The sequence below is a fragment of the Peromyscus maniculatus genome, chromosome 5 (genome assembly GCF_049852395.1).
Source record: "Peromyscus maniculatus bairdii isolate BWxNUB_F1_BW_parent chromosome 5, HU_Pman_BW_mat_3.1, whole genome shotgun sequence".
In the NCBI taxonomy this organism is placed as follows: Eukaryota; Metazoa; Chordata; class Mammalia; order Rodentia; family Cricetidae; genus Peromyscus; species Peromyscus maniculatus.
In genome coordinates, this window is record NC_134856.1 from 93,240,512 (window position 1) to 93,260,931 (window position 20,420).

Here is a 20,420-nt window from a genome sequence, read left to right on the forward strand (position 1 = left end):
CTGCCTGATAAACCCCAATGGGATCCTTAGCCAGCTGTATCAAAGAGCCAGTGATCTACGAGGATAGTGATTGTTACCCCACATTCCAAGTTGTCTTCAGTGGCAGATCACATAGGAAGGGGGAACAAAGACCAGCCAATCAATTCAGAGTTTAGTGTCCCCTGCGGTCAAGTGGTTGGTCTTGTCTCAGGGTGGTGGGGGTGGTTGCAGGGTGTTGGCAGTGTTTCCTCATTACGGTCTCCTCTGTGTAGCGTGGGAGGGCTCACAAACACTAAGGCCACTAAGTCTTGCTAAGATTGAAGGTTAATCGGGGCAAAGGAATCATTAGCAGTATGGACACATAGAGAGAAACCTTTAGGGTAGAAGTGGCACTTAAGAGGGAAACAAATATATCTCCATTACTTGGTATGGTCAACAGCTCGATGTGTACATGTGGGCTGTTGGGGAAAAGGGAAATGATTTCATTCTGTACAAAGAATAAAATTTTCAATAAGAATTGAGTCACTTGATTCAAATGTGGCAACTCTGAAGCAGTCACCAAGAACTTTGTGTTTTGGTTAGCCATTTATATTACCTCTGGTGTGTCTTTCCAGTGTTTGTGAATACAAACCGATTATGGAACTAGATCCTTACTACCCCTCCCTTAATCCAACAGTGTATAGTATGTACTCCGTTTTACACCTTGGGTTCTTAATGGATTATCTTGGTAGACCACTTGCCTAGCACACATGAGACCCTGGGCTGGTGCTCTGGTACCACAGCAAACAAACAATAAAATGATATGATATTGTCTGGATGCTTCATAGTCCCTGTTGGTGGCACAAAGTCTTTTTAGGCAGTCTGAGATTTTAAACATCTTACTTTTGTTAATCACATTGTTCATTTCCTCTGTGATAAGCACATCTGCTCAATAGATTTCCAGACATAAGACTGATAAGTGATAAATACATCTGTCATTCTGCTTTGGCCTATTGCAGAGTGTGCTCATTGTATTTCCATGGGCATCTAGGACACACTCTGTGACTCTGAGGAGCAACATTGCCATGGACATGTGTGCAGTTTGTGACAGCCATGCTTTTCTTTCTGTGAGGTATATGTTGTTAACTATTCTGACTTGCCCCTGGAGCCTCCCTGCATCCTGATGTAAAAGCCTCATTTTAAGGAAAAACCCCTCCCCTTCCTCTCTCTCTCCTGCTTTTCCTCAACCCCCCTTCCTTTCTCTCTTCTCTCCCTCTTTCCTATCTTTCTCTCCACCTCTCTATGGTGATATTTTATTTGTACTAAAATGTTATTTGTATGTTAATAAATAAAGTTGCCCAGGGGTCAGAGCTATTAGCAAGCCATAGGAAAGCAGGGCAGTGGTGGCATACGCTTGTAATCCCAGCACTTGGTAGGCAGAGCTAGGTAAATCTCTGTGTGTTCAAGGATACAGCCAGCATTGGAGATACATGCCTTTAATCTCAATACCAACCATAGAAGACCTGGAGGTCTGTACAGACAAGCAGTGACTAGGAGGTCATTTGGTTGGGTTTACAACCAATGAGAAGACAGAACAGAAACTCTATAAAAAAAGACAGACACAGGAAGTAGGTCTCTTTCGGTGAGAGGAAGGGTAAGGTTTTTAGCTCTTAGCTCTGACTTCTTGGCTTTCTTCTTTGCATTGGTTCTGTGTTTCCTATTTAATAAGACGGCTGGTTACATCTACACCTCTCTATTATAATAAGCAATTTCCATGCAGATGCAGCATTTGTGTTGTGAATGACTGTCCACCACCATGCCCACATGGCTTGGGGTGCCCACCAGCCTGCTGTTGCATCTGCGCAGCATGCCAGCATGGTTCCCTGCACACATGGAATACTCTGGCCCGGCTAGCTGAGGATCCCCCACATGTGGAAATTCAGAACATACATACCCAAAAGTAAAATGGCTGGACCATGTGGTTATATAGTGTGGTGCATCCAAGTAACTCCAAACTTTCCTGAGCCCACTGCCTGCTTTTGTGTGTGTGTGTGTGTGTGTATGTGTGTGTGTGTGTGTGTGTGTGCCCATTTCCATGCATGTGCATATGGCCTAAGGATAATCTTGGGTGTCATACCTCAGATACTGTCCACGTTTCCCTCTCTCTCTCTCTCCCTCCTGCCCCCCCCCACATGAGCAGGATTATAGATGATAGATAGATAGATAGATAGATAGATAGATAGATAATAGATAGATAGATAGATAGATAGATAGATAGATAGATAGATAGATAGATAGATAATCTCCTATCTTTAAAAAAAAATAGGGTCTCTCTATGGCTGGAAGTAGTCAAGGCTCCATGAAAGCTCTCAGGTCCACCTGTCTCTACCTCCCCAGCACTGAAATTACAAGCACACAACCCCATGCCTGGCCTTTTCTGCATGGGTTCTAGAGATCAAATAACGGAATTTTCCCAAGGGTCTGTCCTGGGACGATTCCTCCCAGAGTCCTGGGGAAGGCACTACATCCAGCATGGGGTTATCTGGGGGAAAAGAATATGTACACCATGCTCTTACATCTGTTTATTTCTCTATAACAAACATATCTACAGAGCTTCAGTTCCATCCTGACACTCAGTTCTTTTCTGTCCCTTTTATATCTGTCCTCATAGTTTTAGTAATCTCCTATGCTTTTGACCTCATCTTTGTCCTCTGTTCCTTCGTCCTCCATCTTTCCTTCCTTGCTTCTTACTCTGGCTCTGAGGAACTCTGTCTTCTCCTCTCCGGCCACATGGTTCTGCCTACCATCTACAGAAATTCTCCTTGTTCTCTTCTCTCAGGCCATGCAGCTCTGCCTGCCTCTAGAATTTGGCTCCAGTCCTTACTGCACCTGGTTATGCAAAAAGCCCTCTTGTCCTGAGTCAATAGCTCTTCCATGTTACTAGGCCTGAAGGCAAGGGATGGTCTGAGCTTCATTTGCAAAAGAAACAAAGCTATGCATCTACAGCCTGCTTGTCTCCTAGGCCCTGCAGGGGTTTTAGTTACCTAGTGGATCAGCAGTAGGTCTGAGAAGCTTAGTTGTTTGCCAGTATGGCCTAGTAGTATATGGGCACACAAGAATTTCATAGCAGAAGACAGCTGACATATATTAGTAAGCTAAATAACACCAAATATTCCTTGATAAATGGCTTCCTCTTGAAGGACACCTTGATCAGTCAAGATATAGCTTATTATATACAGCTAAATCTCTATAATATATTCTTGTGGCTTGCTGCAATCAAATTCAGGTCCTCACACTTTCACAGGAAGCACTTTGCCAACTGAGCCATCTTCCAAGCCCTCATTTTACATGCTTGCCAGCAGTGCGTAAGGACTCTAGCTTTTTCACATCCTTGATAGTACTGCTGAGCATCTATCTTGTCTACCAGTTATCCTCTATGTGTTGTTTTGGTTCCCATCTTTTAATTACCTGCAGTCACCTGGCATCATGTTGTCTCACAGTATCTCTCCTCCTCTCTCCATCTCCTTAGGCAGGCATTGCAAATTCTCTGATTATAGTGGGGTTGAGCACACCACATTCACATGCATTCAGCACAGTATATTGCTAGAGGAGTCTAACAATTTTTATTAGATTTTCATTCTAGGTGTGCATATGTAATTGTTAACTGTCTTTGTCAAATGGAGTGAGTTCATTGTTTTAGAGAGTATTTATAGAGAAGGAATGATCCACCTTGAATGTGGTCTTTGACTGAATAAACAGGGGAAAGAGCTTGAGCATCAACATTCATCCCTCTCTGCCTTCCAGCTGTAGAACATGGCCAGACACCCCTGACTTCTGCTGCTGTGCAATGTGTGTCATGATGGACTGGAGCCTTGACTGGTGAGCCAAAATAGACCTTTCCTTCCTAAAGTTGTTTTGTCAGGAATTTTCTCACAGCAACCAGAAGAGATCATTGCTGTGTACAGGAAGACATGGGACATGTAGAAGTCAACAGTACCTGAGGTTTCCTGTAACCCCAGAGTCTAGGTGAGGCTGCAGATAAGGGTAATGACTGAACAGCAGTCCTAGTGGGTGTGACCTGGTCTCTCAGTGGGTGGTGTATTTTTTGAGGGCTTTTGCATTCATTCCGTGTCTTTTTTGTCCTTGGTTTCAGTCTTTTCTATACTGGTAAGGATGGGTATGAGAGCCACCAAATGAACACATTCTGAGGAGCCACAATGTTGCTGTTGGTCTCTAGATCTCACTCATCTTTCCTAATTGGGATTCTTTCTGGCCCTAGCAACTTCCATCCCTGAGTCCTGCAAGGCATGGTTTTCTCTGAATCTTTGTCCTTGACTGCTTTAGAATCTCATCCATGTAGGATCACAGTGTTGTCTTCCTCTGGACTGCTTCACTTAACATTTCCCTGAAGAGTGGCAAAATATACCATCTGAAATGCTGTTTCTGCACAAAGGTTAGGTGCTAAGGATGTTCTCATCAGCTCTTCCCTCTTAAAAACAGGAGAATGAAACTTTCTTGAGAATGATCAAGGAAAGTACAAAGAAACATCCTCAGCAGGGGAACAGACAACTGCATGAGATCTTTTCCCAAAACTCCTTTCTTCTGCCAGCTCTGTCACCAGCCCCTCACCTGCTGCTCCACATCAGACCCGGGACTTGCCACTTCGTTGAGTGTTGGGATTTCTGTGGGGCCCCATGTGAAATGCGAGCACACTCATTGCCAGGTCAGTCATTTTCCTAGCCAGAGGATGCAGGTACTTTGTCTTGCCTACTCCCTCCTCAAGGTTAATCCTTATCACATTACAGGATTTCTGATGGGGTGAGGGTCCTCACTTTTCTTTAGAATATGGTGACCAGACAATTTCTAAGCTCTCAAATTTGAGACTGCAACAGAGCCTCAAGGAAGCTCTAATTCTGGGAAGAATTCATTTTTCTTTTTCTGCAGCTCCTAGGAACTCGAACACATGTATGCTGGTGAATGCCACAGTGAGTCACTGACAGGACAGGTACTTGTCTATGACAAAGGAAGCCACTGGTCACATGGGACTATGTGGCTAGTCTCAATGGAGACAGGGAGAAAGTAATAAAATACTAGATTTTGAAAGCTTGATACAAACTAAGAATGCAAATGCCATCAGTCATAATTTTCATATTAGAACTGAGGTGTAGATCTGTGGTAGAGAGCTTGCCTAGCATGCACAAAGCCCTGGGTTCCATCCTCAGAATCCCATGAGGCAGATGTGGTGGTACATGCCTGTGATTTCAGCACTCTGGTGGGACAGCCTGAAAGATCAGAAGTTCAAGGTCATCCTTGGCTACATAGTTTGTGGCCAGGCAGGAAAATGTGAGACCCTGTATCAAAAGTAATAACCATAAGTAATTTTACATTACTTGCAAATTAAAGTATTTGATGAGATACATTAATTTTACCTGGTTGTGGTTTTTTACATGGCTACTATATAACATGTATAGTTCTGGTATAGTTCTGTATTTCCCTCTCAGCATTTTGCTTTATGGAGTTTGTGGTTTAATGCAGTAACACCTTCTGTGAATTCTCACACCTGGTCAGCAGACTCCATACTGCCTGGAAGTTCACAAGTAGTAGACAAGCTCTAGCCTTTCATGCTGCAGACCCACTCATGGATCCTGACATGTACACTTCCCTGGTGAGCTATCTATGTGGCTTTGAGCAGTTTGAACTAGAACAGTGTGGTGATACTGTGTTCAATACATTGTGCACCCTAATAAACTTATCTGGGGTCAGAGAACAGAACAGCCACTAGATAGACATAGAGGCCAGAAAATGGTGGCACACAAACCTTTAATCCTAGTATTCCAAAGGCAGAGATCCATCTGGATCTCTGTGAGTTCAAAGCCACACTGGAAACAGCCAGGCATGGTGACACACACCTTTAATCCCAGGAAGGGATGGCAGGAAGCAGAAAGGTATATAAAGCGTGAGGACCAGGAACTAGAGTCGGGTTAAGCTTTTAGCAGCAGTTCAGCTGAGATCCATTTGGATGAGGACTCAGAGGCTTTCAGTTTGAGGAAACAGGATCGACTGAGAAATTGGCAAGGTGTGGTAGCGGTGGCCTGGTCTGTCTCTCTGATCTTTCAGCGTTCACCCCAATACCTGGCTCTGGGTTTGTTTTATTAATAAGACCCTTTAAGATTCCTGCTACAGAACAGTAACTCTATTTGTCTCTCTACATATTGATGTTTCATTAACTTGATTGGGTCAAGAATTCTTAACCTGAAGGTCAGGATAATTCTGGACATGAGGCATCTATAGAATTTCATGCAGTTTGTCTTAAACACTGGTATATGGACCCATCACTTTAATTTTCCTGGCAATAAAGCTGTGGTCCTCAGAGTTGGGAACTTGTTAATGATGCCTGTGCTTAAGTAGGACCTTGAAGTGCATGAACCCAAGACTTCCTTGTTAGGACCCACCCAGCATCCGGATACCATCTTACCTGCATGGTGTGAATAACTTTCCACAGTTCCCCCTTGGCCCTGCCCACGTGGCCTGTCTCCTCAGCTCAAACCCACCAAGGCCTTGAGCACCGTTCCATAACACTCCTGACCTCAGGTTTGTGCACCTCTAAACTGAAGACTACAGATGAAGACACAGCAGGTACAGCTGCTTGCTGTCCCTCAGTCAGTGAGGGTATGGCTGCCCTGGACTGAGAGAGCAATGTGTGGGTGGAGTGGAGATGCCAGCCATGGGGCAGGTGACAAGTACGACTCAGGGGATGTTGAACTTGCTGACACTGACAACTGTCGGATGGTCATTAAGTTTTTCTATCAAGTCTGGCACAGCAGATGGGTTAAAAAAATGGACTTTGAGTCGAGGGTTGGTGGCGCACACCTTTAATCCCAGCACTCGGGAGGCAGAGGCAGGTGGATGTCTGTGAGTTCGAGGCCAGCCTGGGCTACCAAGTGAATTCCAGGAAAGGCGCAAAGCTACACAGAGAAACCCTGTCTCGAAAAACCAAAAAAAAAAAAAAAAAAATGGACTTTGCAATCAAACCAACCTTAGCTTGACACCTAGCTCTGTGACTCACCAGTTAAGCATATCTAGGTATATTAGGAAATCACTTTGAATTGACCTGTCTATACTTTCCTGGTCTTGTGTGGCCAGACCGAGGCTAGAGTTGTTTGACTAACTGAAAAGCTTCCTTCTAATGTGTTAGAATACAGCCATTTCTCTGCAGTATCCTGGGGGAAGGTGCAAGCTGCTTTTCTGTCTCCTGGCACACACCAAGGCAGTGAGATCATCACCGACTCCGACCGTCACTCTGTACTGTCACGGGCTCATACCTGTTAAGTATTTCTTAGTTGAAAACCTTTCTGAACACAACTCTTATGCTTGAGGTCTAGAATTAGGTGTCCAAAGTATGAGGGTTTTTGTTTTTTGGGTTTTTTTTTTTTTAAATAGGTAAGCTTCTTGTTTAGAGACAGAGACAAAGACAAAAATGAAGTGAATAGAATATTATGTGAGGACTGTTGGAAACTTCAGAATCGTACAGTAAGTTCAAAGCTAAACCATCTCATCCCAACTATGAAACTACTAGAGGATGTCAGTGCTAAAACCACACAGAAAACTACATGCAGACAGGTTAACGTTGGTGTGAAAGCTGCAGACTAGTAAAATCGTACCCACCTGTCATCCTGTGAGAAGAGGATGGCCCTGCCTGCTTAGCAGTCCAGTCAAGAGCAGATATGAGCACATGTTCTCATCCTTTTCTCTCTGAGAAATAACCCTCGTAATCCAAGGTAAATGTTGAGGTGAAGAACTGAACAGAACATGCTTTTTTTTTTTTTTTTACATTTATGTGTATGAATATGTTACCTTCATAATATGTGCACCATTTGTGTGTCTGGTGCCCACAGAGGTCCAAGAGAGCATTGGGTTCCTAGAACAGGAATTACAGAGGCTGTGAACTGCCATGTGGGAATCAAACTCAGGTCTTCTGCAAGAGCAGCTAGTGCTCTTAACTGCTGAGGCGTCTCTCCAGCTCCCCACACTGGTTTAATAGTCTCCACAAGCAACCCACCACTTTTGAACAACCTTCAGGTCTTATGTCTGGGACATGACACTGGACTAAAGCAGCTTATTAACAAGAATTGTTTTTTTTTTAATACATTTATTAACCAATGTTAACACAGTAAATGAAATCTATATATTGCTAGTCAGAGCAGCTTACAAAATGCCAGAATGCATCATAGAACTGGACAGCCACGATGGGTACTTACAATGTGCAGAGTGGCTTAACTCAACACCTTGATATAGCTTTATGATTGCAGAAAATTTTAATGATTCCTAAAACAATCAATTGTAATTTTACCTAAAACTTTTACAAAACCAGGCCACAATCTTTTTTTAATTTTGTTTTTTTTTTTTTTGTTTTTTGTTTTTTAAACACACAGTTTTCACACTGTAGTAACTTGGAAATGTGCAGCCGTGTCGACAGAGACAAGAAGCCAAAGTAACAGGAACCTCACTTTCATGCAGCTATCAGGTAAATAGTACATACTCTGGAATGATTTTACACCAAAAATATTCCCACAATAACTTGCTTTCACAGGGTGGATCGAAGTTTGAAAACCTGAAAACAAAGACTGTCAGTGTCCTTGGTTAGGGCAGCGGCGCGGCAGCGAGGATATGGTCTGCGGCGGCGGCGGCGAGGAGGGAGCGGTGGTGCCGGCTACTGCGGTTACTGCAGAGCCTGGAGGAGGTGATGGCCCCTGGTGGTTTTCTAGAAAAGAGTGTGCTCCGCTTGGCAGTAGTTTGTCAATGAACTTGTGTTCCCACCATCTGCACCAGCAGCAGGCCTGATGGAGGAGGATTCACAGAAGACTCCTTAGCTTTCACTTTAGAGTGACCCTGATGGACCGGAGAAAACTTTTTTAAAAGGCTTTTCTCCCGACTCTTTCACTTCTGTTGTGAGTAATTCCTTTAATAAATATCAAAGGTCTAAATAAATATTTACAAATTATTTCTCTAGCCCCAAAAAATAACTAAAGGATAAAGTGGGAATTTGGTTTGGTCTATGATCGGTCTTGGGGCGGGGGGGGGGGGGGGGGAACCAAATTGTTTTAAAGAAATTTAATTTTCCTGGTTGTCTTTTATATATCTATGTATATATAAAAATGTTATTCAACTATCGATCCATTCCTACTGGTAATGCTTCTTAACCAGACATCCCGCAAAATACAGACTTTGTACAAATCACGGCATCTTTAATACAAGAAAAGGAACATGCATTATTCACTGTGTACAGCAACGGAGTTCGTTAGTAGCAATGACCCTTCCCTCCACACACCGGCTTCGGTGAGACCTAAGTGCTTTCTCTCTCTGAGCAGGAACTTCCACTCGAGGAGACACAGGGAGTCAGGTTAGGGTGGCCCTGGGGAGGGGGCACTCGGTGAAGAGACGCCATGTCTCAGCTGTATTCCACGTTCTGAGTACAGGTAGTTTTTGGCTTTTGATTTTTGTTTTTGCTGCTGATTTTGTTACAAGCACTCATGTCAGGACAAAGATGAAATGTGCAAACTTTAAAATTTAAATATTCATTTTTCTCTAAGATCCAGCTCAGTAAAAGATTACCCCAGTTTCCCTGCAATTTTAAACTACAAGATCAAAGCTAATAATTTGTTATAAAAGTTATATATTGAAAAGAAATAATGAAAACACAATTGGGAAATATTTAAGAAAAAATATGCAGGGCTAGCCCTGCTGTGTCAACCCTGTTCCCTATATTCAATCACATGCCGCCAGCACGGCCACAGGCGAGGCCTGTGAACAGTGAGCAAGCTGCACAAAACCAGCTCAGCAAGGTCACGGCCAGGTCACGGCCAGGTAGTCTGTTTTCTTCGGAAGCGTCTGCCGCTCTTACATTCAGCTCTGTTCCGTCTTTGTTAGACTCACTCGTATTCACCTGTTGTTGTTGTTGTTGTTGCTGTTGTTTTAAGATCTGTTGTTTAAAGGTTAAAATCTCTGTAAAACCTAAAAATGTTTTAAAATTTGCTGAAAATGCAACAAATCTTCAATTAGAATTTATTTAGAGTAATACCCTCCATTGATGTTACTTCAGCCCCCGAAAAATGCCGGAGGAGCATTAACAAAAGATTTAAACTACTGTGCAAAATTTCACCACGAAAAGTGTTTAAAGGCTGGTGCAAAATGGGAAGCAAATTCTACACAATTTTGGCTTCTTGGAAAGAAAAACCGCTGCGTGTGAGGGCGGCGAGCAGGCTCATCTCTTCCGGCGGCAGGTGCGCTTGTGCTCTGCGTGCCAGTGCTCCTGCTGGCACTTGATGGAGCAGTAGGACGTGTTCCAGCAGCAGTGGTACATGGCCTCCTCCTCACAGTTGTAGCACTGCAGGGCGGGAGGCACACATGAGACCAGGAGCCGACAGCTCAGGCCCGCTAAGTTTCTAAGGCTGCGCTTGCAAAGCTCTCTCTGCTCAGGCTAGCCTACAGGTACATGCATGTGCATTGCGAGTATCATATGTGAAAGGACAGGAAGCCAGGGTGAGGGCTCAGGCATCTCCCCGCACTTCATCTCTGTGTCTCTACAGGCTTGTTCATGTCCACCAGCTCCAGCACCAACTGCCTCCTCCCTCATGCCGCCCTGACTCCCTAAGGACAGGCATTTGTAGTTCTGCTCTCCCACGATCACATCCCTCCACTGCACTCCTATGAAGGAAGTGAGTCCTAGCTTGGCTTTTTCAGGGAGAAGTCACTCTTGATACTAGAAGTTCTCACAATGGCCAGCTGGGTCAAAAAGTGCCTAGTGTTGAGGCTAGACCTTTAGACATGGGAGAAGGAATGAGGGGAAGTTCATGCTTGAGTTTTTGTTATTTTGTCTTTTTATTTTTCAGAGCTGAGGACTGAACCCAGGGCCTTAAGCGCTCTACCACTGAGCTAACCCCCACCGCCATGCTTGAGTTGTGAGCAGGGCTGGTGAGCCAGCAGCTGCACTGCTGTAGACGCCTGCAAAGATGTGAGCAGGAGAGCAGACTGAGCTTAGAACCCACAAGACTACAGAGAGCTGTACGCTGCACCTGGGCTGGGCTGACAGAAACGGTGAGGACCCAGAACACTCGGGTTGGTAAAAAATTCAAAATTCAACCTTCCAGTTTTCTTTTTGGTTGCATATTTGTTTTATTTTCTGTTGAAATTAGTATTTTGAGTTTGGTGATTTTGCTGCATCAACAATGGCAACTTCTACCATATTGCTGCTGGGAAGGTGAAGAGAGTCATGTCTTCAATAAATCTAGCGTCTTATGTAAGACAGAATTACCACTGTGGTGTCTGGGCCTTCTGGAGCTTGCTGGAGCACACCTTAGCCCCTGCCTAGCCCTGTCTTCCTAGCCAGCAGTTCTTCCCACCAAGCTGTCTATACAGACTTCTTTCTGCGCATGTGCCAAGATGCCCTTGTCACTTTTGCTAAGTCTTTATAACAATTCTTTCTTACCACAGACTTCATGAAAACTTTACACATATATATATACAGAATCTTCATAATAGAAGCTGGGTAAAAGGAAGAATTACCATGAAATGCTATATAAAATATTATTTAAATTGAAACCAAGTTAGGAGCATAAGGGAGACTTGTTCCCACCAGGTAGTTCCCTCAGGGCTCTGGGGCTCTGTGCAGGAGTCCCAACAGGAGGAACGGCTTAAGACCAGGACTCGGTGCCCCTTGCAGGCAGGTGGAAGGAGGGCACTTGCCGAGCAATGACAGGCCTCTAAACAAAAGGAAGCAATTCTGTAAGCTACTGTAACAGGAACTGTCTAGGACAGGGACACCGCTTGCTGGGACGCATGTGCAGCTTTTCAGCTTGGCTACCGCTAGACATCTCCAGATTGAAGCCGAGACCAGACAATCACAGTGTCTGCGCTGCTGGAGAAGAGCAGAGGACTAGGTGACAGCAGCACTCTGCCCAGGAGGGGTTCTAGTTACGCTTGCAGGGGTCCCTCTGTGCGCACTGCACCTCTTCTTCTGAGCTGCCCTCAGCACAGCAGCTCCCAGTCCCAGGAGCAGTGGGGACAGCATCTACTCACCCACTCTACTCACCCACTGCTTCTTCTTGGTCTGAGAGATGAGCTGCTTGTGTTGTGTCGCTAGCTTCTTGATCTCCTCGACAAATTCTTCCTTACACTTTTCCTTCACCTGCTTACACTTTCTGTCCATCTCACCCTGCACGTTGGCTACAGCTTTATTTACAGCTTGTCTCTTTTCTTCTTCCATTTCAGAACGCAGCTGAAATGAAGACAGCAACAGACAGGACACACAGGTAAGTGAAGCCTTCCTGCTGAGATTGGGCTCTGTCCCCCTACTTCAGTACACACGAGAGATGCTAGCGAGAAGGCGTTACTAACTACAACAGTGGACGGAATATTGGCTCAGCCGCTCCTGCCAGAGCCCGTCCCACTCACCACCGCCCCCAGCAATGCACAGCCCCACCTTTTCCAGTGCCTCTCGGACCACTCGTTCTGTTTCCCGCTTGTGGTCCGACTTCATCCTGTCTTTAAAGTCATTAAAGATTTTGGTGTACTTGTCGTGGCACATGCTCTGACAGACGCCATCACTACTCGTCTGGGTGCTTCGATGCAGCATTCTTGGGGAGGAGGCACTTAACTTCTTGGTCTGGGTTGACACCGACACCTTCTCAATTGGCTGAGGCATTGTGGGGATTTCCTGGCTGGAACTTACTGCTTCTGTTTCTGGCTCTGGTTCCTACAGTGTTTAGAAGCAAAACAGGGCAATGTAACTCACACAGCTCAGTTAAGAGAAAAATTCAGTGTATGCTCATACACACACACACACACACACACACACACACACACACACACACACACACACAAATGGCTGTTAACAAGCAAGTAATGCTGGTATCTTGTTATATTTTGTCACAAATAAATCCTCCCCAAACACAACCAGTAAATGAAGAGTTAAACCATTAATAGCTTAAGAAAAGTCTAAACAAAAATTTCATTTATGATTTCACTATATACTTTTAAAATAAAGTTTTTGGTTTATAAAATATAAAATCATTATCAACTATCAACAGATTTCCTAGAATCATAAATCACACCTTACGGAACGTGTCTGGCATGTAGCCAGATCTACAATTTTAAAACATGCTCAGTTCACACAAAAAAGGAAGCTTGACCGTGGTCTCCTTGTTTTCAAAGCTGGCATGACCGGCTCATCAGATAACTGCTCTGTTTCACACAACGCCAAGAAAACCACCAGGTTCTCAGGAACCGCAGCAGCACCCTGCTCGCTCCCCGGACTCTGCTCCACGGCTGCTTACTGGGGACGGAGACTGTGCACTCGTGTGCTGGTCGAGCAGCAGTCCACAACGACAGGAGTCGGGAGACTGGGCCTTAACTTGACGGACATTACTTGACTGTCTTGACCGAACTGTGAGACTCTTTCCTCTTTCCACTGCCACCTGGACACTGTGAGGTGGGCAACTTACTTCCTTTTTGGGCTCCACACTCTGATTACGTCGTCCTTTCTTTGCTCTTGGTTCTTGAGTGACCTTCAGCTGTGGGCATTATAAAAGTAACATCTTATTATTCGACACACCAGGAAATACCTCTGTGCTGTAAGTACTTGTAGTGGCCCCGCAGCAGAGAAGGGAGGCCTTCCATCCACGAAGCAGCCACGTGCTTTGTTACTGCTGCGGGTTGGTGATCAAAGGGCCAGTGGACCTGCAGAGCCAAGTAGCACACTTACTCTCCTCCCACCGGCTGGGTCAGGCTCCAAGGCGCTTCTACCCACTCACATCTTTGCACTGGTTTGCTTACTTGGGCAGAGCACTTTACAGATGTTTGTATGAAAGGGAAAGAAGATGTCAAAACCTGTTTATGACAGTGAGGAGTGTACACAGAGGTTTCTGCATTGAAAAATCAGAATCAGCAGGCCCTTCTTACCGAGACATCACTCACCTGTTCATTACTGGTGGAGGAGATACTGGATTCTGCCTCTTCCTCACCTCGGTCCTCATTCTTAGACTTCCAGAACCGGCCTTCACGGAGGAACCGCTGGTGCAGTTCCAACTCATCACAGGCTTTTTTCCAACCCATACTGCGTTTTACATGCAGTCGGTGAACATTGACTGTGATATCTTGAATGTTTTCAGAAGGAATCCAGGCCCTATGGGAAGTATTGGGAGGTGTAGTTAGAGACAGCCATTGTGGTGGGAAAGGTTACGAGCATGGCGTGGACTCTGCCTACTGGAAAGAATATCTGCAACAACTTGACAGAGGCTCACACTCAGGCTTACCAAACTCTTAGCCAGTAGACAAGAAGTGAGGAGCCAGTTCCCAGGCCACGGTGATTTACTCACTGTCCTCTTTAGTCACCTCAGCTTGCCATGTTCAGAGAGACATTTGTAAGTCTTTTAAAAAATATTATCTATTGTTTTGGATAATGTAAGCTAGCAGGACCCATCCAGCTACATGCTGATCAGCATAATGGAACCATTTCAAAATGCACATAATTTTAATATGTGTGTGTGTGTGTGTGTGTGTGTGTGTGTGTGTACACCTACATACAATGAGGGTACCTTTTATTAACTAAGTTACATTTCTGCTATGCCCCTATAATTTAGACAAACCAAATTAACACATGGAGCTGGATCTGTATTCTTTAGCAATAATGCAAGCCCTCAGAAGTGCATCTGAGTTACAACATGTGCCAGAGATTTCAAAGAAACGAATAGGAGTGTGTGTGTGTGTGTGTGTGTGTGTGTGTGTGTGTGTGTGTGTGTACACACGCGCGCGCACGCATGTGCCAGTGTGTGAGTGCATGTACGCACACTGACTGGTAACTGGGAGCATGTGATGCATGCTCCTGATACAGTGTCTCTGCCTTTATGACTAAGCTAAAGATAAGAGGTGACAGGAGGTAAAGGTGATCTAGAACATGGAAGTCATGTGCTCCTGTTGCACAAGGGCAGTCAGCAAAAGTGGGAGAGTGTGCTGCTTCAGTGAGGTTCCTGTGACAAGGTGTGCATAGTGAGCTGGTCACCTACCAGGATAGATGCTCCTTCCCTTACATTCTCAACACAATTTAAAACATTTCCATGCATAGGTGTCAGTTTAAATTAACACTGGGTACTCTGAGCTAAAAAAAAAAAAAAGAAGAAGAAGAAGTAAAGACATCCCACAATTTAAGGCTAGTATAATAAAGTAAAGATGTATGAACTGATTCTGTGACTTATTACAAATTATTCAACGACTTTCTTGCTGGCTGCCTACTGGGGTCATGCCATCTCCAGCAACTTACAGAAAAAAGGTCTAGCTGCGTTAAGGAAGCTGACTGGTCCAAAGCAATCTTGCAGATTCTAGGTAGATCCACTACCACAGGTCCTATGTATAGGCAACTGGTTTCTCCTGCTGGCTAAGTCAGCTTCACAGTCTAGGTGAAGCGAGCCCAAAATTATTTGCTTAATTTTTTCTGCCTCTCATGTGTAATACAATATACTATCAAAAAACACATTCCTCAAAACTAGCAACTAGTGCCTTCTCATGAGCCATACATAGTCTTTTGATGCTTAATTCATGATTACAATTTCTGTTTATTTTCAATATATCAACTACTTGAATATAATAGAATTTTTACAGTATCTCCTAAGCAATCATTCATGTCATATTCTATCCAGATCAATGATTCTGCATTACGTGATGGAATAGCAGGTCTACTCAGAGACCTATCTATCTGGAAGTAAAAAAAAAAAATTCCCTTTCCCCATTCTCCCTATATTTGCTTTAGAACTCATCACTTTGTGGACTGCCACAACCAGCTAGGTGCTGTGCTTATGTCTGTATCAAGCTTGCATGAGGAGTGAGGCCCCAGCTTTGCCAAAGCTCAGAGAGCCTGGCTAGTGTGTCTGGGTGACAGAGTCAGTGCAGAGACTTGGACACACGCTGACAGACACTGACTTACTCCACAGGATGTGCACAGTGCCCCCTTGTGAGAACCTGAAACTAACTAGATATGATGCATGAAGCTTGTCACGCTAAAATTTACCTATTCATCAAAAGCTGAAATGTTCACTCTGTATTAAAATTGTACATTGTGTTTTTAGTTTATGTTTCTTAACGTAACAGTGTCTGCTAGGTGTGTCTGTATGAATGAGAAAACGGGCATTTAAAGTACTCACAGGTTATCTAAGACAAATTGCAAACCAGGAGGGAAAACACAGTCCTTTGTTTTGAAGCTTCTCGTACTGACCTTTGCCCCAGACACTAAGATCTACGGAGATATTCAGAGTTCACGCACAGCTGACTTTCAGCATGATTCCCATTCCTTTCCTATCTGTTACAGGAACCTTTTCTGACTTTATCACTGGACTCATTAATCTGAGTCCAATGGTACTTCTCAAAAGTTCAATTCACCTTTCTAATCCAAACTAATGGTGACAACACTTTATGACAATACTGTTAATATCCTAAGTTTAATGTTCAATGTTATCAGGGCCATAACTCACACTGAGAACAGTATTGGAAGCATGCCATCCTACAGGTTGGTATTTTTCTATGAAATATATGAAGTAATTTTATAGTCAGCTTCTTTGTATGTATTCCACATATGGAAACCTGGGAGTGGAGACGATGCTCTGCAACTGTGCGCTGTCTCTTTCCACTCACTGTGCTTGTCCACAGTCTTAGACTGATGCTATAATTAAGTTGATTGTTTTTGCCTGTTAAAGGTTTACAGAGAAGACTCAAATACATGTGCATCTTTACAGTGTGGAATGGACATGCCTGTAGACACCCCCCACCACACATACATACACACACATACACACACACCCTACATGATGGGTTCAATCTCAGTACAGTGTGCTCCGCACCTGAGGACCAAGCATCCCACTGAAATGTCCTGTTTACAATGATATTGGAAAACCTGCATAAATTATTACCAGCTACGGGCGTGTGCTGTATTTGAAACAAGCATGGCCCTCACTATCTCTAAGAGCCGTCAGCACACATATGTACATAGCTCTTGCTACTGCGTGTGTTTGGGATTACCTCTGGTGGTGGTGGCCAAAGAAGCGTACATCAACTTGATTGTCTTCTTTCTGCATGACTTTGGCTGGCCAAAACCCAAAACCTTTCATTTTAGCCCACACCAGCTCATGATTAGGTATCTGAAAGTGAAATGTTATTTCTTTTAATATTGACTACTTAAATAGAGAAGCATGGATTAAGTAAGACATAATCCATTTGGATAATATTTCCTTTTAACTCTGAAACACATACAAGTGTTTTGTTTTCCTTTTGCCATCAAGAAAAACAATTCATATGCTTAAGAGAAAGTAGACTTATGGAGTATTTCCCAGATGAGGTAGGAACTGGAATAAGGTCACCTCGAAAGTCAAGGGCTCTGTGCACGACAGCAGTCAACAGAGTGCCCTGACTTTGCTCCTGTCCCAGCATCACCTGGGGACTTGTTAGAAAGAGGAGAATTTTGGGTCGCACACAGACTCTCTGATTGTGAGGTCTCCTAAGTCCACCCAATGTCAGTTGCTTGCATGTACTTCCTGTTTTTATTTTTGTTAGCTAATATTATTTCCTCTTGGGTCTCTGAGGGAGATGAAGATTAGTTAGTTAGAAATGAAGATTAATTAGGATAGAAAGTGAATTAGATACAATAGGATAGATAATGGAATTATTTTCTCTGAATTTGTCAAATACAAATGAACTAGACATTGTTTAGGTATTTATTACTTGTATATATTGTATATAGTTATTGTACTTTTGTATATAGTTTTTCTTATATTAGTTATAAGCTTTTTCCTTTTTTCTTTTTATTAAAATAGAAAAGGGAAAATATGGTGATACCTTATTTGTATTAAAATGTTATTTGTATGTTAATAAATAAAGTTGCCCAGGGGTCAGAGCTATTAGCAAGCCATAGGAAAGCAGGGCAGTGGTGGCGTACGCTTGTAATCCCAGCACTTGGTAGGCAGAGCTAGGTAAGTCTCTGTGTGTTCAGGGATACAGCCAGTATTGGATACACATGCCTTTAATCTCAATACCAACCATAGAAAACCTGGAGGTCTAGACAGGCCATGACAAGGTGGTCATGTGGTTGGGTTTACAACCAATGAGAAGGCAGAACAGAAACTCTATATAAAGACTTTAACACAGGAAGTAGCTCTGGTTCGGAGAGGTAGGACCACTGCAGGAGGAAGGGTAAGGTTTTAGCTCTTAGCTCTGACCTCTTGGCTTTTCTTCTTTGCATTGGTTCTGTGTTTCTTATTTAATAAGACGGTTGGTTACATCTACATTGTGTCACTGGGGATACTGCCCTCAAATACCCAGAGACCTTTTTTCATTTCAGAGGAAATGATGGAACTACAGATAGAAGCAAAGCCCCAGGTCTCTTGTTGAAAATGATAGGAAAAGCAAAGACTCAGTCTCCTATCAAAGGACCCAGTGCATGGTCTTACTAAGTACTCTGTTTGAGATTCAGAAAAGCAATTAGTGTTACTTTCTCATGTTTCACTTGTGCATATTCATTAAGACCATATGTACTATGATGCAATTCAGAGGTACTATCATCCCCAAGGAAATAGGAAGTAAATGTGATCCAAACAGTACTCTATAAATGAAAATGACAAAATTCCACATACGCAAGGATAGCAGAACCAGTTGTCGGGCCGTGCGTTGGATAGATAGAAGCAGTTCTTGCACAGCTGCAGCTCATCCAGCTGAAAAGCAAAGCAATGGTCTGAGCCACACAGCCAACCAATGAGCCACACAGCCAACCAATGCGGCTGCGTGGGACTGACAGGAGCTCTCCGTCAGGTCCTGACTTAATGTAGTACACTTCAAATCTTCTAGGATGACGAAAGGTCCTGCTATGGCCAGACTCTGCCATCACACTGAGCAGCATGTGGAGGACACGCCCGCCCGGGTGACAGTACCCTTCCCTGGCTCTGCCCACTGCCAGCCCTCACTTGCACACTATTCTCTTCACCATTGTAAAGGTCACTTGTATTTTTTTTTCATATGTCAACATCTCTTCAGAAGACAGCCCTCAATACACCGGAGTCTATACCTACATCACCATTTCATTCCTTCTAACACACTGCCTGGCACACTGTAGACATTCAACAAAACATTCGTTTAATAACTAAAAGGAAGAGCCAAGTTTGAAATGAACTGAAGAAATCACGCTTCTTCTATGAGAATTTTTACCAAAACCATATTTGCAGGGGCTTCACTTATTGTCTGCCTATGCACTTGGTTCTCTCCTTAACTGGTTTGCCCACTGGTCTATTGGGAGCATGTGTGAACCCCATTCCAAGACGTGGCTCTGGCTGCAGAGTGCATTTTGTTCACATCCCACCATCTCACCAACACTCCCAAGAGCAACTAGCAGTGCTTGAACGTTACCAAATCTGCCATAACATTCTTTGTCAGCTTTTTCAGAAATATTTTGTTTACTTAATTTCCATGTATGCCAAACATGAAAGTCAAATTACTTTCAAAGGAAATGCCGTAATTAAAATGTAGCAAGGAAGGCCAGGAGCCTTAAATAAATTTGGACTCTAGCAGGTTTAATGATTAGGTGTGAATGGGAAGTACCTCATGACACGTGTCTTTATATAGCATCCTCGCAATGTCTGCTTGTTCACTGTCTGCTGCAATTGAAGAGAAACACAACCTATCATCAATACTCAGAAACTGCCACCAGCAAGTCCATGACCCTGCTGTCATTTCAGTTTACCAAATGGAGCCACATTCATCAAAACACATATTTTAGAGAATGTTCAGGTGACAAGATAAACTCTACAGGCAACTTTCATTTTTACCCTTAACACAACCACTAATTCTCTAGGTAGAGAATGACCTCTTGACTTTAAGAATGAGATCTTAGTGGGAAAGTATCAGACTTAATGAAATGCCTGGATGGACAACCCTGTTAGCTAAGATAACGCATGTGAATGTAAAGAGTACATTTCACTGAGGATCTAGTTCAGTGGTAGTGTTTAATCAGCATGCACAAGGCCCTGGGCTAGCTCTTCATCCTCAGCACCATTACAAAAAAAAGTGAAAATGTTTCCCCCACACCACTGGTCATCACCTCTGTAAACCACACCAGCAAAGCAGACATCAGTTTAAATTCTAACATAATTAGTCATGTATGGATAACAAGGAACGGGGACAGATATTCTCAACATGGAATTTAACATTTTCAAAACTCTACACAAAAGACAAAAAGAACTGAACCTCCATAGAAAATCACTGTGTTGTGAAGAAGCAGCTGTGCGTCAGCTTTAAATTCCTCGTAACTCCGGTATTTCCCCTCATTCACTTTCTGTGGGGGTAAAAGACAGAAGGACAAATGTGTTGTGAGTGACAGGACTTAGGGGGACACAACAGAATCTGTCCAGATGGCATCAGGACTCTTCCTGCTACCC

At 43.6% G+C, this 20,420-nt stretch overlaps 1 protein-coding gene across 25 annotated transcripts in view; it reads right to left on the minus strand.

Moving 5' to 3' along the window:
* Positions 1–8,087: 8,087 nt before the first annotated feature.
* Zmynd11 (zinc finger MYND-type containing 11) overlaps positions 8,088–20,420 on the minus strand; it is a 90,401-nt gene continuing 78,068 nt past the window's right edge. For 12 of the 25 annotated variants that reach the window (XM_076572901.1, XM_042278202.2, XM_006980175.4 and 9 more), the window contains 9 exons: positions 20,230–20,317; positions 19,585–19,640; positions 18,627–18,704; positions 17,020–17,138; positions 13,930–14,137; positions 13,458–13,526; positions 12,437–12,709; positions 12,047–12,232; positions 8,088–10,342 (listed from right to left, as the gene is read on the minus strand). In XM_076572901.1, the coding sequence (XP_076429016.1) occupies positions 10,220–10,342; positions 12,047–12,232; positions 12,437–12,709; positions 13,458–13,526; positions 13,930–14,137; positions 17,020–17,138; positions 18,627–18,704; positions 19,585–19,640; positions 20,230–20,317 (1,200 nt within the window). In that variant the 3' untranslated portion in view covers positions 8,088–10,219. Of the gene's footprint in view, positions 10,343–12,046; positions 12,233–12,436; positions 12,710–13,289; positions 13,527–13,929; positions 14,138–17,019; positions 17,139–18,626; positions 18,705–19,584; positions 19,641–20,229; positions 20,318–20,420 lie in introns of all 25 variants that reach the window. The other 13 variants (XM_042278196.2, XM_076572905.1, XM_076572896.1 and 10 more) reach the window with 3 other exon arrangements.